General features: G+C 38.6%; 1 protein-coding gene across 19 annotated transcripts in view; it reads left to right on the plus strand.

Annotated features, from left to right (window-relative positions):
* The window catches only part of INPP4A (inositol polyphosphate-4-phosphatase type I A), a 119,009-nt gene extending 100,918 nt beyond the window's left edge, over positions 1–18,091 (plus strand). For 14 of the 19 annotated variants that reach the window (XM_085055174.1, XM_085055188.1, XM_085055179.1 and 11 more), the window contains 6 exons: positions 44–170; positions 548–688; positions 2,045–2,142; positions 4,674–4,786; positions 5,139–5,293; positions 10,992–11,544. In XM_085055174.1, coding sequence (XP_084911300.1) covers positions 44–170; positions 548–688; positions 2,045–2,142; positions 4,674–4,786; positions 5,139–5,293; positions 10,992–11,172 — 815 coding nt within the window. In that variant the 3' untranslated portion in view covers positions 11,173–11,544. Of the gene's footprint in view, positions 1–43; positions 171–547; positions 689–2,044; positions 2,143–4,673; positions 4,787–5,138; positions 5,294–10,991; positions 11,545–15,165 lie in introns of those variants that run through there. The other 5 variants (XM_085055248.1, XM_085055267.1, XM_085055295.1 and 2 more) reach the window with 1 other exon arrangement.
* Positions 18,092–18,320: the final 229 nt, after the last annotated feature.

The raw sequence follows: 18,320 nt of genomic DNA on the forward strand, positions 1-18,320 counted from the left end.
GCATAACAAGTAATTACAATTTGCTTTTTCCTCTTGGATTTAGGTGAGGAGCTGGCAATGCTGGAGGACATGAGTTTGGGAATCATGGACTTGAGGAATGTAACCTTTAAAGTAACTCAGGCTACATCAAATACATCTACTGACATGCTGCCAGTCATCACTGGAAATCGGTAAAAAAAAAAATAAATATACTTTATTCTTGATGAGATGAGGGCATGCCAAATTCAGCTTTTTCTAGCCAAGTTGTAGAAGAACTGCAACATTAATGAGCAGAGCAAAATCAGATATTGTCAGGAAATTGGCAGATTGATTTAAATATCTGTGAGGATATAAAAACATTACAGGTTGCTGCGGGTTTGTTTTTGATCTATAATAGGTTTTCTGACTGGAAGCAAGTTGTGGCAGTTCCTTAAAGTCAGTTTTGACTGATACTTGCTTTTTAATCATAATAATATGTTCTAGGTATTATCCCTCTTTAGATAAATAACACATTCTTGGAACGTAGCTATTTGATCCTTATGTCTAATAGCTGTTTATTTCTTTTCAGTGATGGATTTAACGTGAGGATCCCTCTGCCAAGCGCCTTGTTTGATTTGTTGCCGCGTGAGATTCAAAGTGGAATGTTACTGAGGGTTCAGCCTGTTCTTTTCAATGTGGGCATCAACGAGCAGCAAACCCTAGCAGAGAAGTATGTATCCAGTCAGGCAAGCTCAACCTTACTGGCAGTTCAGCAGTGGAGCTATGTTGCTGTGGAATTGCACTCTTGCATAACTAACAGCGATTCAGTTTCTCCAATACACGAACAAGGGAACACTGTTCTAAATGAATGTGCCAAACAAAGGGAGGTTCCTTCTTCCTGCCTTTATAAGGAACTGTGGAGCTCCTTACCTCATGGGTTTGAGACTAGTGCAGGTTTATGTGGTTCAGAAATGAATCTACAATGACAAAATCTCTCAAGGGCTATTTAGCACACAGGTGCTCCTTGTGATTTAAGACCTCCTCTGTGAGTGACAGACCACTAGAGGCTGAGAGGTCATTCTGAGTATTGCTGTGTATTTGCTGTCTTGGTTTCGTACTCTCCCTGAGACTCCCTCTCCTGGTCACTGTCAATATCCAGGATAATGGGCAAGGTATACCTCTGTTTTTACATATCCTTGCAGTATTTATGTAATGCACCACTGCTATTGTAAAGCTGAAAAATATAATTATGTAATTATGTTTGCTAGGGAAACTGTTCAGTTCAGGAAAAGCCAGCAGAGCTTCCCTCTATTATGGCCATATTATGGCCATATCCTGTAAAGAGTATGGTGACAGAGGACTGCTCTGATGGAGAGCACCAGTGAAGTCAGGCACGTGCATGTTGTGCCAGCAGCCTCAGTATTGGGCCAGATTGTGTGCTGTGATGGTGGACAATGAGAAAAAGTCTAACAAAAGCATTCCAGCAATTACTGTTGTCTCTGTTGCCTACAAAGGAAGCCCAAGATGATTAGTGCAGTTATAGATGTCAGCACTCTGTGTGTACATCTGTGTATGCAGATGTATTAGATGAGATGAATCAGGGCATTGTTGACGATATTTGTTACATTCAAGGTTTATTACTCCTATATCTATATTTTTCACTTACATACCTGAAGTCAGCATTCTCAGTCCTATCTACTGATGCTATGGTTATTACTAGTTTATGAACTAAACTAGTAAATCCATTATCAAAAGTTTAAATTTAGGTAAAACATTTTGCTAGGTAGGAATTTAATATCAAAAGAGAGACGTGAAAGCCAAAGAATTTTAAATACTATTTTCTACAAGATTTTTCTTATAACTTCCTTCCCTTTTTTTCCCTCACACTCACATATTTTCCTTCTCTGTAATGAATCATTACAACAGCTCTCTGTTACACTTCATCTGGCATTTGAATGGTTAGGGAACTTCTGGAATGAATCTTTAAACTGTTCTTTGGTAGTCATATTGTCAAGTGCAGTTGTTTCAAAGAAGAAGAGAAACATTTTACCTTGGGCTTAATTGTTCCTTTCTTCTCCTTTTAAAGGTTTGGAGACACTTCACTGCAAGAAATAATTAATATGGAAAGCTTAGTGCGGTTGAATTCATATTTTGAGCAGTTCAAGGAAGTTCTGCCTGATGATTGTAAGTATTTTGTAATTAAAGACAAATTTGGCTGAAGAGCACAATTCAGGCTGGTTTTTTTCCTTTGTTTGTTTTATGTTGGTTGTTTGAATGTTGTTGATACACCAGCATTAGTAACCAATGATGCAAATTTATTTTAATACTTTAGTACTAAGCAGAGCAGATTCAGGAGGTTTAAATGTCAGACTGATTAACTTATTTTTTTAAGGTTACTTTTACATCTCTTTCTAAGTGGCACTATGTACTGTATAATCACCCAGCTAGGTAGTTAGATTGTCATAAGGTAAAGGTGTAGAAGTGACAGGTTCTAGCAGCAGCACTTTTATGTGCAGCTTTTGGTGATGTGCCCTGTGCTTATGATAAAACCTGCACAGAGAGCAACTGTCAGTTTTTAGGAACTCTGTCACTTTCCCTCTGTTTTTCCTTTGGCACTTTCCTATAACTGTTGCGTCCACAGCCAGTGACAGAGAACCTGGAAGAGAGACAATAGCTACAAGCTTAATTTTTACTGGTCATTTTTCACTGGTTATTTTCTTGCTTGTTACTGTTTGGGGTTTTTTTGAGAAGACAGTGGCATAAGTGTTATTTACATGTGACCACAAAAATAGTGAAAATCAATTCATTATTATTACTATTGTAAGCTTATTTCATGTGTCCTACAGTTGCAATTTTATTCCAGAAATACAAATGCAACAGTATGCAACAGGCTAGTAAGAATTCTGTCTGTTAAAGTTCTTGCACTTTCAGTTATCCTGAATTTTTTTTTATATGCCTGATTCCCTCCATCCAGGCATTCATAATCCTGCGTAATTAATTCTCTGGAATGTTAGCTGCGAAATTTAATTTTTTGTTGTATAGTAGTCTAGCATCAGATTTTCTTGTGAGATTCAAAAATTAATCAGTTTAAAATTAATTTTGTTCATGTCTCTGTTTAGTCTTTCATAATAATTCCCATTCAGCTCCTTCCTTTCCTCTTTAATTTTGTGTGCCTTTTTTTTTTACTTCAGTCTCTTCCCTCTTTTTCAAACCTCTTACATTTGATCCAATCATCTTTTAGCTTTTGCCTTTTTTTTTCCTCCTGAAACTTGTGGTGATATTTTAGAATATGCAAAGTGAAGTGTACTTTTCTGTGAACCCTTGTCAAGGAAGAATAGCATTTTACATGTAGCTGCAAACCAGGTGATTATGCCCAGTGATGTTGTCTGTGGTAGGCAGAAGCAAAAGAAAAATCAAATAGCTCATTCTAGGTGACAAAGGGCCCAGTGGAGTATTTGCTGGCAGATTGTAGGAAATGTTTCCTTCAAGATCAGTACACAAGAAAAGTTGATTAGTTATCCACTGTCCTTTTCCTTCTGTTCTTAATTCTAAACTATGCAGAATTTCTAAGGGATTAACTATTAGTCTGAGGGTGGACTTGATCCCCTCCTCCAGATTGTTGATAAAGATTTTAAACAGGACTGGCCACAGAACTGAGCCCTGGGGAACCACACTGGTGACCAGCCATTAGCTGGATGTAGCACCATTCACTAGCACTCTGTGGGCCTGGCCATCCAGCTGGGTTTTTTTACCCAGTGAACAGTATGTCTGACCAAGCCATGAGCAGCCAGTTAGTCCAGGAGAATGCTGTGGGAAGCAGCGTTAAAGGCTTTGCTGAAGTCCAGGTAAATCATGACCACAGCCTTCCCTCATCTACTCACCAGGTCACCTTGTTGTAGGATGAGATCAGGTTGGTCTTTCATACTATTTGCTGTGAGAAGTAGGACTAAAATAAAACCTCATGTGTCACTCGTAGATTCTTTATGTCACAATGTCATCTCTTACAGTACATACCTCCTTATTTATTCAGTCAGAGCTTTAGTTGGTGTTCTCTGTGGTTACTCCTTTGAAAAAAAAAAGAAACAACAAAAAACCTGTTGAATACTTGTAATTGATTGTCTGGAGTATCTTGCTGCATATGTAAGAGATTATGTGCAATGGTTTGAACACAAGAGATGAGTACTGAAGGTACTCTGAACAATTTCAACTACTTCATTCCACTTAGTGAAATTTTAAGGAACAGATCATGACAATGTGGTGTCCTGTCAAAGAGGATGTTTCTTGTAACTCAAAACTGACCAGCTTGCAAATTTAAAATTGAAAATGTGAGCAGAATATAAAATAGCTTCAGAGTTTCTCTGAAGACATGCATGTTCTCCTGTCACCTCTGTGACACACAAACTGAGAGACTATACCAATCTTGCTCCCTTTGTTAATCCTCTTATTATATTGCCGTTAGATTCTGAGTCCCTGAAGTTTTAAATGATTGGAATTTATATTTCCATTTGAGTTTAATTAAGCTTGAATTTGTTTTGTTGGTGGTACTAAGTAATTCAGAACTTGGATAATTGTTCCAAGCTTTGACAGTTTGAAGAAAACACAAATGTGTCTGCAACAGGCATATAGAAACACTTACCTTTGTAAAAAAATCTGTTGAATACAGATGAGTAAGTGGAATGAATACAGTGAATAAGTTGGTTTTGTTTGTTTTGTAGGTCTACCTCGATCTCGTAGTCAGACGTGCCTGCCTGAACTGTTAAGATTTCTGGGACAAAATGTACATGCAAGGAAAAACAAGAATGTTGATATCCTTTGGCAAGCTGCTGAGGTATTTATTCATCTAAGCATCTCTGTATAGCCCAGCTGCTTTTCTGTATGCATATTTTGTATACATCCCCTTTTTCTTACTGATATGTTTGAATTTCTTCATTTGCTTGCATGTAGCTTGGAAATGCTGCCAGGCTAGACCTCCTCTAGAATAAGACACAGGGAGATAAAATGTATTTTCCACTTCAGAATTTTCCCTACAACTCATGCAGTGAAGCTCTGCTCTCAGAGATGACACATTTTGACATCAAAGCCCTACACAACATTTGTGTCTCTCTAAGGGGAAGTACAGGTGTTCTCTCTGACAGAAAGTTGTGCATGGAGGAGTGATGGACTGTATATCCCATTTCTAGATATGCCGCAGACTCAATGGTGTTCGATTTACAAGCTGTAAAAGTGCCAAGGATAGGACTGCCATGTCAGTCACCCTGGAGCAGTGTTTGATCCTGCAGCATGAACATGGAATGGCTCCACAGGTCTTCACTCAGGCTCTGGAGTGTATGAGGAGGTAAGAGTTTGACTGCATCACTTATTCCGAAATAAGGAACCATGCAAACTGCAGAGGAGTGGTGGTCTCTGTTTCCATCAAAAGAGAAAAAAAGTAAACTAAAGTCAGGAAACTGTAGAACTGACTGCTAGAATTCATCCCTTCTGTGCATGTGAGTTGCATACGCTAAAGCTGGTTCTTACCAGATTTGTATTCAGATGGGCTTGAGTTTTCAGTAGAAAATGAGGGGCTTTCAGACAAGCATGTGAAAACATGTTTTCAGTAAATGCTGAGCTTACAGAACAGGAAACTGGTGCTTCTTTGAAAGTTGTTTAATGATGACTTTACCCAAACTGTCACAGCACTAGGTTTCTTAGTTCTAGATCAGGGAGATTACTCAGGGATGACCTGTCTTTTGTCCTTTGAAACACAGACACCTGCAGTTTGCACTGGTTTGCCACGTGTATTCTTTAGCAGTGAAACACTGCTCACTGGGTGAAATGTCAGTATGAGTGTTTCACACTACAGCAACCAAATTTCATCACAACCTGTCAGTGTGCTGTTGTCGTATCAATATAATGATGTTCTGTATTCTGAAGCAGCAGAGATGTTTGCAGAATTAAGTACTGTTCTTAAAAATAATAAAATCTGTTTACTGTTGTTCAATGCCTTGTTTCAAGCACTGCTGGAAAACTCCGTAAGTCACATACCAAAAGAAAGGATAAGAAATTTAGCTTTAGTCTTTTATCAATGTAGTTCAACAATGCTGTTCAGTCCTGTTTTTCAACATTCACTCTTATCGAATGTACTGTACTGTGTGTCTTTTCACCAAATTCTCTAGAGTGTTCAATTCTCTTATCCTTTCTGTATGTTTTTGCTGTTTGACCCTTTCTTACTCTTCAGTTATCTAGAAGGAAAATGTCTCATATAATAACACTTACAGCCTCTTACACTAGTAATTTGAGGGGTTTATATCTACATCTAATTGGGTGTCACTGGACTTCTTTATTTTCAGGTTTTTGCTCCACTTTTTGCTACGTTGTCACAGAGTTAGTACAGTATATGAAAACTGCACTCAAAAACTAATTGAACCATGATAGTACAAACAAAGCTTGAAACAGCTTTGTGAGGGAGAAGTTATTAACTTAGAATGGACTAAGTGGTTTTCAGACATCTTTATTTAAATTATGCAACTTGTTGACATAGACATCTGAAACTGTTACACAGTTTCACAGTTGTGTGTTTAATAAGAATGAAACCAACTAGGAAGAATACTGCAAATCTTGTTACTTCCTTCAAATTTTTTACTGGGTCACTGGGTTTTTTTAATGTAGTCATGGACACAACAGAGAGAGAGAAGTTAATAACATTGTTTTGGTCCTTCAGTCTACCAATTTAATATAACACAGGATCAGATAAAATATTGACCCAAGAAAAATACTGCTTTGTGTTGATGTGCACAGGGATATTGAAAGAGGGCAAATTTAATCAAAACCTTTGGTTTGAGTGTTCTACCAACATCAGGGACTTGCTCTGGCAGGTGAAGGACATGACTTTCTCTTCTGTTAAATCTTTGACTAAGAGAGGCTGTGTAGTGCAAATATTGAGCAGACCTGAAGGAAAACCAGGATTAGACCATTCTTCAAGCCCATTGCTCTTCCTCACATCTCATTACTCTTTGGGATAAGTGGTTGTGTTTTTAAAATTATTTATCAATTTTACTCAGGAAAAATGGCATGAGAGAGATAGGATTATGGACCAAATATGTAGGAGTCCAGCTCCACCAAATCCCATTCCAGCCTGGACAGGTTGACCTGACCTATATGATAGATACAGGATAAGAAGGAGTAGCAAATTGCTTCCAGGTCATTCAGAAAACTTGGAGTTTGGTCTTTTAATTCAGATCTTTTATTTGTGTAACTGTACTGGAGAAGGAAGGTTTGGTTCATTCTTAGACTTTTGAAGTTTCTGAGGCAGTTGGAAGGATAGGGAAGAAGTACTAGTAATTTGTGAGACTCAGAGTATTTAGTCTTTTCTCTACGGACAACTTCCCAGAGAAGAAAAGCATCTTCGCTTACACCATTCCTGAAAAAATTAAGAAAGCACCATCTTCTTCCATGTGATGTTGGTTTCAGAGGTGTTAATTCCTGTTTACTTGTCCTTGGGGACTTCCCTTCCTTCCTAGTCTTCTGGTAATTATGTATCTGTGATAACTGAGTTCAGTGAGCATGGACATCAGGAGAGAGCATGGAGTGCTCTTGTAGATTCTTGTAGAAATTCACAGATACGAGTTTGTGGCTTTCACCTTAGAAATAAATATACTGTTAGAAATAAGCCATTTTCTGTAAATAAGTTACAGCTTTTCCAGTCCAAAATCAAATACACAGTAACTCCCAGCCCACAAACAGTAAAATAATGATGATATGTCTGGAAGTCCAAGCTACAGAGGAAATGGCTACCTGGCCAGTAAAGGCAGAACAAGAGTCAGAGTCCAACTGGTTCATGTAGCCTCTTCCATCTTCAGCCCACACTCCCCACTAGGTCTTTGACTCCCTGCCCATCCTCGCCCTACCAGGTTTCTGTCAGAAATGCCAGTGAAGCTGTTTGTGGCAATATACTCTAAGGCAATTTCAGTCAAAATCATCCTGGGTAGCAAAATCCTTTATATTTTTCAGGTAGCCCAGCTAATTTTCATTAAATTAATTAGGAAGTTGCAACACAAGCAATTTAGCCAACAATCTCTGATAGGGATTCTTGATGAGCAGCTGGAAATGAGGTGAGGGAAATAATCTCTTCTAGCTGCCATGGTGCTGACTAAAAGGATCACATAATAAATCCTAGGAGTCATGTTTGGATATGACCACTTGCTGCAATAAAACAGCTGTGATAAAAAGCTTGGTTGGATTTTTTCACTGATTGAACTGCTTTTAAGAAAAAAATTATGCTGAGTTGAGCTAGACCACTTGCCAGATGCCCACCCAGCTGCTCACTACCTCCCCTCAACAGGACAGGGGGAAAAAATACGTGAAAAAGCTCATGGCTTAAGATAAAGACAGGGAGATCCCTTGCCAGTTTTTTGTATAGGCAAAACAGACTCAGAGAAAATTTTTTTATTCATTGCCAATGGATTGAGGATGTTAAGAAATAAAGACAAAAATTAAAAACCTTAGCCTCCAGCCCCCTTCTTGTCCCAGGCCAGAATATTCCACTGCTTCATTCTCAGCTCATCTACCTCCTCCCCATGCTGAGCAATGCACAGAGGATGTGGAACGGGGATTTGCAGTCAGTCCATAACAGCTCTCCTCTGCTCCTTCCTCCTTGCACTCTTCTTCCACTCCAGTGTGGATCCTTCCCATGGTCTGCAGTCCCTCAGGATGAACCTGCTCCTGCATGGGCTCTCCATGGTCTCCAGTTTCCTTCAGTAAATATTCACCTGCTGCACTGTGGGTCCTCCATGGACTGCAGTGTGGATAGCTCCTTTCCACGGCTGCAGGGGAAACTGCTTCAGCTCTTTCTCCTCTCCTTCCCTGACTTGGATGCTCACAGGGCTCTTTCACAGATCTTTTCCACCACCCTTCACTGCCATGCAGTGCTTTACCTTTTCTCACACCCTCTTTCCCCCAGGCACCAGCATGGCTCAGAGCTCATCTGTGCCTGTAGTGGGTCACTAAAGCTGTCTAGAACTAGCAGTGTCGAGCTTGGGGCAGACTCAGCCCCTCCTCACAGAGAGGATTCCCATATGCAAGCTAAGTTAGAAGGGAATTTGCTGTGTCTCTTAACCCTAGTCCTCTCCTGCTGATAAATGCTTTGATTTAAAACACTGTACAATTTGGTATATTTAATATTTCCAAAAGGTGGGTTTTCACCCTTCAGGGGGAAGCATCTACATGGGCCGACAGTGACAAGGAAAGCACTTTCCAGCTCTTGCCTCCATTCCCACCATATGTTGTCTGTGTGTACATCCTTGTGTAAAATTGAGTAGCTCCATACTAATTTTTAGTGGTGGAGATGGGGCATGTAATGTTCATAATGCCATCTTGTCATTTTTAGCCTTCCTTCTTTCCTTCTCCCATTGTTTTACATTTTGTCTCTATTCTAAAACAGTTTTCTTCCTCCAGGCTATTTTGTTGAGCCTTTATCTACTACTTTCCAGTAAGCATTAGGTTTTCACTGCCTGATTCTCTTGATCACACACACACCCCCCTCCCTACTGCTACAAAGTGGGATTTGTAAGCATCATAGATTCAATCTGCCCTTGTCCAGTGCATGCACCAGGAGTGAACTCATATCTTGATCACCAATTTGGATCAAATCCTGCTCAGAAATACAGTTGGTTTAATTCCCTGCCCACGTAATTCCATTTGATGTGTCACCAGCATCTGAATGCTCTTTTTTACCACCTCCATTGTATATCTGATTTTTTGCAGGACATTGTCTGATGCTTACATAATCCTGCTACACAACCAGCAGGTTATGGATGGCTTGTTATGGATGGAGCAAGTGCACATGTTCTAGCAGCATCAGGCTTACAGGTTGGATTTAGAATTACAGAATCATAGAATTGTTTGAGTTGGAAGGGACCTTGAAGATGACCTAGTTCCAACGCCCCTGCCATGGACAGTGACACTTTCAATCACACCAGGTTGCTCAAAGCCCCATCCAGCCTGGTCTTGAACACTCCCAGGGACGGAGTATCTGTGGCTACCTCATCACCCTCAGAGTAAAGATTTTTTTCCTAGTATCTAATCTAAACCTGCTCTCTTTCACTTTGAACCCATTCCCCCTTGTTCTGTTGCTACATGTTCTTGTACATAGCCTCTCTCCCTCTTTCTTGTATGCTCCCGTCAGGTACTGGAAGGCTGCAATTCAGTCACCCCTAAGCCATCTCTTTTCCAGGCTGAACAAACTCAATTCTCACAGCCATTCCTTGTAGGACAGGTGCTTCATCCCTCTGTTCATCTTGGTCATTTAGTTGTTGCTTTGTAAACTAGAGCTGGACTGCTCAGAGTATAAGAGTGATCCAAAATAAAGACCACACTACAAAGCCTCAGGTTACCTGAAGAGTTGTTCTTCACTGTAGCCTTCAGTGCTCAATATAAGAAGTGGGTGCACAATGAGCTGGGCTTTGCAGCATGTGTTCCTAAAAATGCCTATTGGTAAACACTTGAATTCAGGTCCAGGCAGAAAAATAGGTGGGTGGTTTGTTTTTGTTTTTTTTTTTAGTTAATCTGTTGGACAGATAGTTAAGAGGTTAAATTAAATCACTGCAGCACATATGGAAAGATGTTTGAAAGGGTCAAATACTACAATGGTTATTCATGTTCAGCTTGCTTTTCAGAGCTCCACTTCTTTGCAGCATGCCAGGGCATGGCAGAGCAGCATGGGGTTATTATTGCTTGGTAATCTGAAAGAATGAACATGGAAAACCATTTATGTTCAACCTACATGTGTTTATTTTCACTAGACTACAGTACTTCTTTCTTATTTTTCTCTTTTGTTCTCTTTCCCTCTCCTTATTTCTATAACTGTACTGATACATATTTTTGAGATGTTTTTCCACTCTTTCTTTACTTCATCTTCTGGTTTTGTTGTGCATTCTTCCATGTTTTTTCATTTTCTTGACCACCTTGTGTTGCCATCTCTTTATATCCACTCATTTGCATGTCCGCCTTCCTTTCTGTTTTATTTTCCCTCTTCCCAACCTTCTTCCTTTTCACAGCATTGGAACACGGGAGATAGTCACCCAGAAGAACTTGAGTGGCTTGGTGCCCATCCGAGATTTCAGACTAGATCCCAGCCTCCTCTACTCTATTCCTTTACTAGCTCTCAGCCCCAATTTACTGATTGTGTGGCTGTTTCTGAGCATAGCATACCTGGTGGCCAGATTACGTTGCAAGTGAAGATAGAGTTTAAAAACAAAAAAAAGAAAAAAAAAAAAGAAAAAACAAAAATGAAAAACAGCTTGAATGTGTATTGCCACTTGGTACCTGCTGGACAAAGGAATGTGTCATAGCATTGTCTGCCAAGAATTATTATTATGCCTTACAATTTTACGTTTCTATTGTACTAAACTGTAAATATACATCAAATTATTTTATCAAAAAGAATTGTATTGAAACTTTAAATTATTGTTCTGCTTTCAGTGCTTGTAACATAGTCTGACATTGGCCTGTTACCTCGTTACTTTAGCCGGCCTGACGATCTCTTACCAAATACAGTTTTGTGTTACTTGTTTCATGTATTCCAGAGAAAGGAACTCTGTCTGAAAAGAATTTGTATCTTTTTGTATATTTAAGGTGTATGCTAATCTTGCCTTTCATTTTTACGAGGTATGAAGAGAAAAATAAAAACATGGGTGGGGTTTATAAGAAATTGTAAGAAATTTATTTAAAGAAGTAACAAATTTATACCTTCATTTCAAAGCATAATATCCAAATTACATTACTGAACAGTTTGTAGAACCATAGTCTTGTTCCTTTCTCATGATTAAGTATATTCTAGTAGACTAGAAAATACTCAGAAAACAACTTACAGTGTGCTGCATGCAGAATTATTTCATTCTATTTGTAGATCTGCATTTTGCAATGTATTAAAGACATGAGGAGAATGACTTGTGGTTAGAAAGGGGATATGATTGGCGTTAGCCTGCTAATGATCCGTTATCTATTTTAGGTGCTCTCTTACAGAACTTGTTGTGAAATAGGGTCATCCTAGAAGTTAAGGATAATGGTCTTTAATTTTCAGGCAAGGAGAGGGAGGTATCAGTTAACTCCTTCAGTAGGTGGGTTTCAGGTTTTCTGTTGGGCTTTATTTTAATGACATTAGACTAAATATTACTGTTATTCACATTTTTAAGTGTTGGACAGCTTTAATAAATTATGATGCTGATAGTGACTTAGTGATAAGCGAGCGCTGGCAAGTTAGCATTTATATAAGTGGTGAGATTAAAGTGGCTTCCTAGTTTAGTGATGCAGAGTAATTATAGATGAAATTTGATCATCATATTTATGTAACATCAGACTAGGGGAGGCCTGTTTAAACTGAAAGACTTTGTTGATGCTGTGGTCTGGCAGAGCTTGTCAATAGCAATAGCTGATAAACTAACCTCATTTAATGTAGTTTGATAAATTCATAAAGGGTTTTACTTCGCTTGGTGCCTGAGATGACATTGGGCTTCTGAGGAGAACTACTACTGTGATTTGTATTTTCTATTATTAACTTGCTCAAAAATTATAGGTAGCTTTAGCTTTTATTATCAATTTTAATGGAATTGAGAGCTGCTAAGAGAAGTATGCTGAAATAAAAAACCAAAAAAGCACAGTTAGAATAAAAATTAAAATTAAATCCTTAATTTGGATTTAATTATTCTAACTAAAAAAAAAAAAAGTGTGTGGTTATATTTGTGTCTTCATGAAATCAGACTGTACAGTACACTATCTCTTAATATTTTTCCTCACTATTCTTCCAATTTTGTTTTTAAAAGAAAAAAAGAAAAAAAACCAGAAAAAACAAAACACCATAAAGACATATATGTTTATATATATATATATATATATATGTATATATATATACAAAGCACGTATCCTATTTATTTTTAGTTGCAGTGAGTTTAGGTACATCCCTACTGCTGCTGAGGCTTATCATGGTATGGTGGTTTTGGACATATCCCTGTGCTATGCCTGATACTGCTGTGTCTCCATACAAATCATCTCTTTTTTCGGGTTAGCACTGGTTGGTTTGCTGTAAGAAACAAACAAGAAACAGAGTGGTGCCCCAGTCTGCCTTTCTACAGAGTGAGCAGCTCTCAGGTTGGACTGTGGCCTTGATCTTGCAGTGTGGGGAGTGTCCTGGCTTCAGTCTAACCAGATGTGAAAGTAACTTTGGTAGAATCACAGAATATCTTGAGTTGGAAGGGACACACAAAGATGGAGGAGTCCAGTTCCTGGCCCCACAGGACAGCCACAGGCATCCCCCATGTGCCTGAGAGCGTTGTCCTAACTCTTCTTCCTCTCTGGCAGACTTGGGGCTGTAAACACTTCCCTGGGCATCCTGTTCCAGTGTCCAGCCACCCTCTGGTAGCAAGGTGGCAGCTATATCCACTGCACTCCCTGAGATGATGAATCTTTTTAAAGTATGAAGGCACTGCTCATGATTATCACCAGGGTTGCAGTAAGACCACCTTAAAATCATTTGTAATGAAAGCTTAGGCTTTTTGAAAACAGTGAAGGTTTTTTCTTTTCTTCTTAAACTTTGGTGGAGACAGATTTGGGTTTTTTGCTTTTGGAGTCTGGTCTGTGCTTCGTTAAGGCACTCAGATTTAAGATGCAGTAGTGCATCCTGCTTATGTGCCTCCAGGAGAAGGAACATGGCACATGAAATGGTGTGTGTGAAATAGATCTTTGTCACCATATCTGGGCCAAGAGGGACCTGTGCAATAACCAGATGCAGTGAAATGTGTTATGAAGAGAATGATTCACTTTGCAGTTAAAATGCTCACCTAGCATCCCTTATTTGCTAGTTAAACTCACTGCTTTTATTAGTACTCTGAAGTATGACTTGTGCAAACTTTTGATGTATCTATTTGGCTGCAACAGCCATCGGGGGAGTTTTGTGAAACACAAACCAGTGCCAGGAAAATAGTGTCATCACAGATGATCCAGTCTATAAAAGGCAAGCACAGAATGTGATCCGGAGACAAATTTCAAACTCTGTTAAACTGTTCCTTAAAGCAAAAAAAGACTATATTTTATGAAGTTAAACTAGGTGTTACATAGAGAACACAGTTACAGCCAGTCTCATGAACCAAAATTAGAAGAACGGTGAGGTCTGTAAGAGCACGAGAGCTTTCAAACTGAACCAGAATCCAAACCCTCCTTTTGAATCAGATGATTACAGCTTACCTGGTAGATGCTGCAGCCATCTCCAGGACAGGACTAATGTGACATTTCCACCATAAGATGCTGTACTGTACACTTTGCCATGAAGGTCTAGTGTTCACTGTTTAGGTTCCAGTCCTCAATCAGGGAAAGACATTCTCCTGCAAGCCTAAATTGATTTATAATATATATTTAAAAGATAGTGCTTCCTCTTTGTATGTCTGTTTTTTGGATATAATCAAATGAACTCTTAATTAGATTTACAAGTGTAAAGAAGCCTTATAACTGGAGTAGTTTTCTATTGTAGCACAGAAACTCTTTGTAATGTGGGGCAGTTGCACCAAAACTTTGGGTGAAAATTAAATTCTGCACAGCTTTGTTTGTTTGGGATGATGACTGTCAATGCAGCCAGTCTTTTTTGCACTGCTATTTCACTATTAGGATTTTTTTTTACACTGTGTTGGTTTTCAAGTCCATTTATGCATGCAGAGGTAACTGGAAAGTCATACATTATTTTTGTATCAGCTCTAATCTTTAAGTAAGTACTTATAATACTGACATACAGGGAACAATAAAATTAATTTAAAGCTCTTATAGAGAGATCAGCAGTTTTTGGTTTTCAGCTTTATGTGTTAATAAATTAGCAGAACTGCTTTTAAGCAATCCCTTGGGATCCCTTGTGCAGTGAATGGCATGTGAACTCCACAACAGTGCACTTTGAAATACATGAAACCAGCACGAAAGAACCTTTTCAGTAGATGTGCTGCTGCTTTCTAGAAATGCAAAACTAGCAATCAGACATAGCTTGTGTCCATTCTGTGTGCTTCTTACCAGCATTGTATGATGAGTCATCTTTTTAATATTTGCAGTGGCAAATTAATTAAACGCTCATTAAATATAACCAACTTTATTTTAATGCTATGAAATAACCAGTTCATTTCATCTTAGTTTAAGTCTTTTTTCTTTTTTTTTCCCCTTTTACTGCTGTCATTTTTTGTGCTTGTTTTTTTTCCCCAGTGAGGGTTGTCGCCGAGAAAATACAATGAAGAATGTTGGATGTCGCAAGTATGCATTTAATTCCCTGCAACTGAAGGCTTTCCCAAAGTATTACAGGCCTCCAGAAGGAACTTATGGAAAAGTTGAAACATAAGCATACTATGTCCTTTAATTGCTGTTCCGTTAAAACATGTGGATACACTCTAGATTAACACATGATTTTGTCATCCAGAAGAGATAAATAACCTTTTTTGTATGTTTCGCTAGGTCATACAGAGCATGTTACCGAATTGGAATCTATAGTAACAATTATTCTGACACCTTAGCTTGAGAATAGTGTGATGACTCTCTGCCCGTTTAAATAGCCTTCAGTGTATGTAAGATGAGCAGATATTGTGCTACTTAATAATTACCCAAATGCAAATAGCTAGGTACCTCCTGGATGGGCAAGGACTCTAGGAACGGCATTCAGGCAGCTGTTTCACATAACATCTTTTTATACTGAGTTGATTTGAGATTGAGCTTTTCCTAAACTTTTTAAAACTCAGAGTAAAACTCAAAAGCTGTAAATAAAAAGGATCCTAGACAGTTTAGTAACTGTAGAAAGCATTGTTACAATCAAGAAAAGGGGGTTTAACTTTAAAAAAATATCAGCACAATAAGAGCCAGGAGAAAAAATCCTTTTACTGTATATAGGATGCCATCTTCATGTATGAAATTAATAATATATAAAAGGCCAGACATGTGAGGTCTGGTTTATAATTCTGTTCAAATAAAACAAATTCCTGTCATCTTTGGCTAATAAAGCCTTGGGCACACAACTGATTTTAAAAAGTATTTCGGAAACATCATAATCCTTAACCATTAATGCCAGCAACAGTTCCCCCTGCCTTTCCCCACTCTAAGGCAAGTGCAACAAGCAAGTTGCTGATGTTGCACATGACATGTTCAGTATATTCCATGGTGGTGTACATTAATTAACACATGTTTACCCATGGCTTTTTTATATCACTTCTGGATTGTAAGCATTAGTATCTCGGGGTGTTACGTTATTTTGGTCAGTGTACGATTTTTCTGTATGAATTTTGTATGTCATTACAAAAATGCTCAAAGTGCCCAATGCATCCCCCTTGCTCCAAAACCAAAATTGGTTTCTGTTTACCTTTGCATTTCACCTGTTGAGAATCCTGGTGGGGGGAGGGTGACTGGTGTCAGGGTATTTCTGAGGAAGGTAGCAATGCCCTGTGTTGATAGAAAGCAACTGCTCAGTGCTACTGCTTGTGCCTGAGAACCACAGGTGGGTTCTAGCTTATGACAAAGGCGGTAAGTTGGATAGCATTTGATAAAAAATGTTCAACAGATCTGCTCGGAAATAATCTCCCAAAGAATGCCTTGAAGCTAAGATAGCATTTTCAAATGCAGCTAAACGTTCATTTCCAAATTTTAACAGGATTAAGTAATCTCTAGCTAGTTCCATTCAGCACAGTGTCCTTTCCTTCTTGGTTTCTAAGGATCTAAGTTTTAGAATAGAAAAAATCTGCCCATTTATTCTTGTGAGAGTAGCAACAGCCAGGTAAGTATATGGCTGTTTTCTGATTTCTTTCTCCCTCTCACTGATGTTTGTCTGTGCTGTCACTGCTCTATCAATCAGCCATGTTCATTCTGCTCCCATGTAGGTTTGGGGGTTACAGTCCAGCAGTTTTTGCATTTTGCTTTTTGCAGTTTAACACTGAGCAGCATGTCACAAAGCAAGGTCAGAGAGTTTTGCTGAACTAGGTGTTACCATTATTTCAGACTCTCTAGGATAACAAAAAATGGAATTCTGTGCAAAGGCAATGTATTGTAATACCTACCCCAGGTCTTAACAAATCATCTGCAGTAGAAATGTTAAAAACCCTGTTTGCCAGTTAATAAATGTTTACTTTGTTTTATTTTTTGCTAATAAGTAAACAAATATATGATGAAAAACTTTTCAATGGGATCTTTTTAGGCATATTACTCCATTAGTTCTGTTCAGCCTTCAGTCCCTGGCCCATTATTAAATGCTACTTTATTTTTGTATAAACTATGCTCTTTATATCCCTTAGTTTTTATGAGTTGATAATTTTATTTTGTATGTTTCAAACATGGTTAATTTTAAGCCCTGTATTGTTACACTAAAAATCTTCCAACGTTCAGCTTCGGAAGGAAATACCAAGATGTCTCTTGTAACAATTAGCAGCACCACTCTCTTAGATGGTGGCCAACAATCATTAGACCTGCTCTAGAGCTTAGCAATCCTTTATTTATTTTGTATACCAATGTAATCTGAAAAAGTTGCTGAATTTTGTATGCGCGTGGTGGAACTGCAGCCCCAGGTGCCGCAGGTTGTGTTCAGGGTGCTCTGAATGCTGTCCTGCTCGTGGCACTGGCAGGACAGGCACAGCTCAGGCTCCTCCCAAGGGCAGCACCGACAGCCAGGGCTCCAGAGGCTCCTCCAGAGAAAACTGTGACACGTGGAATCCACATGGGACCTTCACAAGGGGGAAGTGAGCTTTTCTGTTGCACAGGAGAGGCGAATCTAAGGATTACTGTAAAATGAAGTTCTGTCTAATGTTCCTTTTATGAGTACATTTTTTAAATTATAAAACATACAAAGGTAAAAGAAGAAAACTGTTGCCAAGTATGTTCTGTGTATGTTCTGTGAAAGTACCTACAGCACAGTTGCCTTTTGTTTCATTTATACGTGTAAAATTATTGTATAATACGACACAGTTTTGTCCCAACATGACTGTACTTGCCAAGCTTTGTGCATTGAAATATTTTTATTTATTTGGTTTTGGGCAGTATTAATATATCAAAAACATATGGCTACTGTTTTATATATTCTAGTTCATCCAATCCATGTATGCTGTAAATGTGCTAGTCTTTAGGATGAAAACCAATAAAGAACTGACAAGTATAACAATGGTGGCTTACTTTTAATGCGTTTGTGGTAAGTGAAAATAAACACTTCCAGGCTCCTTGACTTGATACACTTTTATCTGTTGGAGAGTATATAAAGCCAAGTTGTGTGTGGAGGCATTTTACACAGCAGTGCAAGTCAGGAAGTAGTTACTTCTAACTGCTGCTAAAGAACAGCTGCTATCAATTTTCTGTAGTCAAGTGAGGCACCAGCTTGTCCCACATGCTACACA

This window comes from Lichenostomus cassidix, chromosome 1 (assembly GCF_008360975.1).
Source record: "Lichenostomus cassidix isolate B80296 chromosome 1, HeHo_3.0, whole genome shotgun sequence".
In the NCBI taxonomy this organism is placed as follows: Eukaryota; Metazoa; Chordata; class Aves; order Passeriformes; family Meliphagidae; genus Lichenostomus; species Lichenostomus cassidix.